The sequence below is a fragment of the Quercus lobata genome, chromosome 11 (assembly GCF_001633185.2).
Source record: "Quercus lobata isolate SW786 chromosome 11, ValleyOak3.0 Primary Assembly, whole genome shotgun sequence".
Lineage (NCBI taxonomy): Eukaryota > Viridiplantae > Streptophyta > Magnoliopsida > Fagales > Fagaceae > Quercus > Quercus lobata.
The window spans coordinates 51496437-51502948 of NC_044914.1; the positions used below are offsets into that span (position 1 = coordinate 51496437).

At 36.8% G+C, this 6512-nt stretch overlaps 1 protein-coding gene across 1 annotated transcript; it reads left to right on the forward strand.

Annotated features, from left to right (window-relative positions):
- Positions 1-531: 531 nt before the first annotated feature.
- Positions 532-6512, forward strand: LOC115969323 (nitrate regulatory gene2 protein-like). The gene is made up of 4 exons (XM_031088948.1): positions 532-2111; positions 3482-3705; positions 4953-5176; positions 5265-6512. The coding sequence occupies exons 1-4, from the start codon at positions 1220-1222 to the stop codon at positions 6112-6114; spliced, it is 2190 nt and encodes a 729-aa protein (XP_030944808.1). The 5' UTR covers positions 532-1219; the 3' UTR covers positions 6115-6512.

Consider the following 6512-nt stretch of genomic DNA (forward strand, 5'->3'; position numbering starts at 1 on the left):
GTAACAAATTTTATAATATTTTTAGTAAGTGTTAAAATAATTAGTTAAAATTATGGCACAATAAAAATGATGTTAATAATGATCCTAAGTAGTGAAAATGATATTTTACTAATAATAATTAGTTCTCATAATAAATTATGAAAGTATTTTAAAATTGATTGAATCCATAATATTATTATAAACTCAACAAACATATTATAACCAATCTGAGTGGGGTGGCTATGGGGTCTATGGACAATGGTGTATAAACAAGTGTATATTCCACGCACATGTAAACAAAAGCGTAATTTAGATGCGTTTTCCTTACATGTGAGTTGTAAAAAAAAAAAGAAAAAAAAAAAGAGGATGTTGCATGCACTGTTGCACAAGCTCGACAAGTACTATCTTTCCATGTTTGTTTTTTGGCATTCATCAACCTTTTAAGAATAAAAAATGCTTGATCTTTCTCTAATTCTCTCTAAATACTCTGCTGAAATTTTATTTTATTTGAACTTTTTTATAATTTAAAAGCAGAGAATAGATTAAAATGGTCGTACGCAAATTCATTTGAGTACAAAATGCAAATTACCAAACACAAGATTGCCTCCTTCTCTCTCTTTCTCGAGCCCCTTGCCTTCTTTACGCCCTATGGTTCTGCCTGCTCTTTACTGTCAGCTACTTGCTCTCTCTCTCTCTCTCTCTCTCTCTCTGTGTGCTAATCTTTGGTCTGTTTTGCTTGAACTCTGCTAATCTCTCTAGCCAGTTTTATAGTATTAAAAAATAAAGTCACCACTAATATCTCTGCTAACATAGTAGCATATTTATTTTTTTTGGGTTCTGAAAAAAAAAAAAAAAAACTGCTACAACATATTACCTCTGCAGAATCTCTATCCCTGCCAAGAGATGAAATGGGCAGCTCCAAGAGGGCTAAAACTTCTCAAAGAGGTGCATTTCTAACAAAACCCCACCTTTCTTTACCAGGAAAATGAAATGGGTTGCTCTAAAACTCCTCAAAAAGCTACATTTTCTCATTATTTCTCTAAACTTGTAACTTAAGACAAACTCATTCCCCATTTGGAAAAAAAAAAAAACCGTCTCCTTTTTATCAGAAAAGAATACACAGATTCCTCAAAAAACACCTTTTCCTTGCTTTTCAGCCTGTTTTTCTAAAAGCAGCCTCACTCCAACACCTAAGTGAAAGCAAGAAAGAAAGTCCCTCCAAACTTCACCAAGAGAAGAAATGGGTTGTGTTGCTTCTAAACTAGAGGAAGAAGAGGAAGTAGTTAGTATCTGCAGAGAGAGGAAACGCCAGCTAAAGCTTGCTGTGGAGAAAAGATATACTCTTGCAGAAGCACATTGTAGGTACTGTCATGCACTTTATGCTGTAGCTGCAGCTATAGAGCTCTTTGTTGCTCGCCACTCTTCTCCTTCTTCACCTTTTCTCATCACTTTCCCACCACCTTGCCCTCCTTCTCCACCAACTGAGAATGTGATAAACAACCCCATGTTCCTTCAACAAAGACCCTCTGAGTCCACCACACATGAAGCCATTGCTTGTGAGTCATGTGGGTCCTCAACCTCTTCAGATTCTTCTGAGGAAGAGAGAGAAGAAGAAGAGCAAGAAGCAGCAGCAGAAAGAGGAAGATTAGAGCAGCCATGTGGGTACTTTTATATGCAAATGCCACCACCAATGCCATCACCACAGAGAGATTTTGGGTGGGATTTCTTTAATCCTTTTGACACTGTGAGGCCTGAGGTTATCAGTGGATACCAAAGGAGCTCAGATGATGATTTAAGGGTTGTGAGGGAAGAGGAAGGGATTCCAGAGCTAGAAGAGGAAGGTGATCACAGAGAAGAGCAAGAAACCAAGGTGGTGGTGGCTGAAGAAAATGTTGGTGAAAAGCATGACAGTGGGGTTGAGGTGGTGAAAGTGGTGGATAGTTCTAATGTGAGCCAAAAGGAACACAAGGGGCTTACAGTTATTGATACCCCAGTTGTAGGGAGGGAGCTACTGGATGCACTGAAAGATATTGAGGATCATTTTATCAGGGCTTATGATTCTGGCAAGGATGTCTCTAGGATGCTAGAGGCCAATAGAGTTCACCTACAGAACAACTTGGAGGAAATAAAAGGTGGGTCTTTGTTTGTACTTCAATATTTGTTGATAATAAAAGTCGTTCCTATGTCTTTTTAGCTCTGCATGGTCCTAGATTGAGTTGCAACACGGTTTTTAAATTGATCTGAAGTGTGGTCTAGTAAGAAAATAAGGTGGGGTTTTTACTCCCAAGTTTTGAAATTTTTGCAATTTTATTCTTTGGTTCTATCTTCTGTGTCACCTTTGCTTGCATCTTATTTTTACATGCAATCCAAGCTTTTAAGTTCATTTGCAATGTAGTTTAGGGGATATATAAGGTGCAAATTTGTTTCTTCCTATAATTTCCAAAAATTCCACCTTTGGCATGGCTTATCTGGGTATGCATGACAGCATTAGTATTAATTTCAGTTGCAGTCAAATCTTCAGAATTCAGATAGCTTGACAGTAATTTCTTTCAAACTCTTGCCTTTTCCTTTGGGTTTTGGTTTGCCCCTGTGGTAGTCCCACACTCCCACCACTGTTTCTTCTTTATCTTTTAGTAAGAAGTATTACTTTAGTGCTTATTTTTCTTTCCTTGTTGAATCTTCTATGCCTTTACATGAATTATATCAGTGTCATTATGTGCTAAACAACCTAGAGTCCCTTTTTTCTTGAACTAACTAAAAGGTTTACCTAGAAGAATTTCTCCCCTCCACCTGGACCACCTCCCTCCCTTTTCTTTTCTAAGCCAAAAGTAGGAAAGAAGTAAGGAAGACCCAAAAGCAAATAAAAATGTCATAAGATGGGTCGGTAGAATAAGTTCCAAAATAGTGGATGCCGCCAAAGGAGTGGCGATGCCATTCCTAAAAAGTAAAAAGTAAGAGACTCATAGAATGGCAGAGGTGAATAAAGTTAATGCACAATTTTGTTAATCCATAATCATGATCCTTTCAAGTTTCAATTTTGTTTTTCCTCTTCTTAGAAATTGTACTATTTTGTTGTTCTACCATTGTGAATTTCAGAGAACGATTTGATCTCTGAAAACAAAATTCTAACAAAGGAAGAAATGCTTTAAATAGAATTCCATTATTTTGGACTTAAACAGAGAATGTCTTATTATATATATGTATATGTTGAAGATATGCCTTAGCTTGTGTGTAAACCTCCTGACTTAACTCCATAAAATTGACCTATTTAATTTACTATGTAAATATGTAGATTTGAGTTTGTTGGTTTCTGATAATATTGGACCCTGGCATCATTTCTTTTATCAGAAAGCTGGGATTATAAATACTTTGTATTTTCAAATGTGGGTCTAAGAATAACTTTAACTTTTTCCAGAATTTATTTAAGAACATCTACTTTAATCCTGCATATGTCAACTCCTACCGTACAAACATAATGCTTCACTTGTCCTCATGGATGCAGAGAACTCAACAAAACTCGTCCAAGCTATCTCATGGAACCGGTCCATTTCATCTAAGCCTTCATCATGCAAGAGTCTTGTAGCATCCACTTCCAAAAGTTCTTCAACATGGACAGAGTATAAGAATGACCTCTTTGAGGAATATGGAGGAATGGCTTCAGGAAGCCATTCACTAACCTTAGGAAGACTTTATGCTTGGGAGAAGAAGCTGTACGAAGAAGTTAAGGTAAATTATCCTCTCTCAAAACTGTCTTCCCTACTTCCATAATTTGTTCCCAATGACATTATAATTTTATCTGTTTTGTCTAGCGTAGACAAACGCAAAGAGATCAATATATAGTTATGCCAGTCGCTTTTACAATATTTTTTTCTATTGGGATATAGATTGTTTGGCACTTATGGCTTAGGATTTTAACTTTTGAGTTGTGCAATTTTCTGCTTCTTAGATTCTTTTGTGTCATCCAGTGACTTTAGGTCCAGCTTCACATGGATTCCTATCTGCTATCCTGTGCTATAAGGATAACAGATCACCTAGAAAAATGGTAGCCTGACATCCTTGATTATCAGTGAATACGTAGCAGTCTTGGCTATCTTATTATCTTTATTTTGGATTTGTAGGTTTGGACAATGACATTAATAGGACCTCTACTTAGATAATTTGGACACTAATAACAAACACCAAATTGAGAATAAATGCAGACATTTCTTAATTTCACAGAAGACCTTGCTTTTAGTAGGCTATATTTTTTATTTTTTTTATTTGTTTTTGGATAGGTAAATAGTTAAAAGCAAGAGGGAAAATTTAGTAGGCTAAAATAATGAGATATCAATACTACCCAGACAGGATTTTTTGCTAATACGATGCACACTAAATGATACTAGTTTTATATTTATCAGAATAGCCACAATCATGTTAGAGATGGAATTTAACTGCCTGAGGATGTATGAAGAAGAGACTTACACTGAAACAGTGGCAAAAATTTATACGGTAGCATTATCTTCAGTAGGAGTCCGCAGCTACATTTACAATCAATACTTACACCGAGTAATTCCTAAGTGCGTATTTTAGAAATATTTGTTGCAAGAAAAAATCTCAAACGACATTTACCAATAAGCTATTTATGTTGACAATCTCCAACCCTACAGCTAGCTACTTGATGCAAGGTGATAGGATTTGATACAGTACTCTTCGATGAGCTACTGAAAGGTTCTGGTATGTGTAGAGACTAGAGATCAAATTGTTGTTATTTTGATTTCACTGTTTGCTATAACTCTGGCAAAGATAAACAGAATTGTTGCAACTCGATGTTAGAACAGAAATATCCCATCATGACTGTACTGTTGGTCCTTGACCCAGCATTTGTCATATATACTATGATTTGAATGTAAACCATAAAAAACTAAACAATTGGAGAATTAAACTTATGTCTTCCAAATCTAATTTCAGTATTTGACATGTAACTTTGTCCTCAGGCTGGAGACAGCATGCGAAAAATTTATGAGAAAAAATGCTCACGGCTGAGAAACCAGGATGTCAGAGGAGATGATGAACTCTCTCTGGACAAAACCAGAGCTGCAGTAAAAGATTTGTATGCCAGGATTTTGGTTGCAATTCGAAGTGCTGAGTCAATCTCAGAGAGAATTCAGAAAATGAGAGATGAAGAATTGCAGCCTCAAATTGTTGAACTATTAAAAGGGTAAGGAGTTAAGCCTTAACAAAACAAGCACACTCAAAAGTCACAAAAGCTTTCCCTAGTTCTCTTATTTTCCTTTTTGCTAGTGCAGCCTAACGAGAACCTGGAAAATTATGTTGGAATCCCATGAAACCCAGAATAAGATCCTCTTTGAAGTAAGGTCTTTTACCTGCCCAACATTTGGAAAATTCTGCAATGACACTCACCGACTAGCTACACTTCAGCTTGAGGCTGAGCTTCAGAATTGGCATGCTTGCTTCATGGATTATGTTGCAGCACAGAAAGGGTATGTTGAAGCTCTCCATGGTTGGCTATCAAAGTTCATAGCGCCTGAAGTTGAAGTCTACTCTAGGGGCAGTAGAAGCAGGAATTCAGCTGTGCCTTTTCGAGTCAATGGACCCCCATTGCTTGTGATCTGCCATGATTGGTTAGCCTCCATGGATAAATTACCAGATAAAGCAGTTGCTTTTGCATTGAAAAGCTTTGCAAAGGATGTGAGGGCTCTGTGGCATCAGCAAGGGAAGGAACAGCAACAGAAGAGGAAAGTTGACAGTCTAGCAAAAGATCTCGACAGAAGGATTCTATCATTCCAGAAGGTGGAAAGCAGGTTTCTTGAGTCTAAGCTTACAGAACAGAAGTCAGAATCCGAAGTGGAACATCCAGATGACTACTTGACTGACAAGAAGGATCAGTTGGACACATTGAGAAGTAAGTTGGATACTGAGAAGGAGAAACACCATAATTACATACAAGAAACACAAAGGATTACATTAAACGGATTTCAAACTGGGTTTTCTACAATTTTTGAGTCCTTAGTGGAGTTCTCCAAGGTTTCCCAAAATATATACAATGACCTTGTAAATTGCAAAGAAAATGCTGAGAAAGCTGGGAACCTATCATACATAGAGGACTCCAAGATTGAAGATAATGGCAGCAGATGATGCATGAAGCTAAAAAAGGGGCTTTGAGGATCTATGATTCATGGATTCTGTAAGGTATTTGTATATTATATTGTGTCAAAGCAGCTCGCTGAGACATATATTAGCATTTTTAGGAGGTTTTTGCAGCACGAACTGATTATTGTTATTATTAATAGTTGTTTATGCTTGTCCGTGGTTTTTATTGCAAAACCTGTGAATTTCCTTTCTGCTTGTCTTTCTTGGCAAGAGTTCCAAGAAGTGTAGAGAGGGGAAATTCAAGTGGGCAATTGTTGTAAGTATAGAACTTTGTGGTCTTGGACAGGGGAATTATATATCAAGTGTTTGGTGAAAAAAAAAATGCCCGTTTAGCATTGCTTTTGGAAGTAAAGCGATAAAGCTTTAGTAATTGAGCTTTTGTA

Bases quoted from the DNA above. Each gene is read 5' to 3' on its own strand.
- LOC115969323 (XM_031088948.1), top strand. From the start codon at position 1,220: ATGGGTTGTGTTGCTTCTAAACTAGAGGAAGAAGAGGAAGTAGTTAGT. The intron at 2,112-3,481 runs GTGGGTCTTTGT...TCATGGATGCAG, and splicing joins CAACTTGGAGGAAATAAAAG to AGAACTCAACAAAACTCGTC. The intron at 3,706-4,952 runs GTAAATTATCCT...CTTTGTCCTCAG, and splicing joins AGCTGTACGAAGAAGTTAAG to GCTGGAGACAGCATGCGAAA.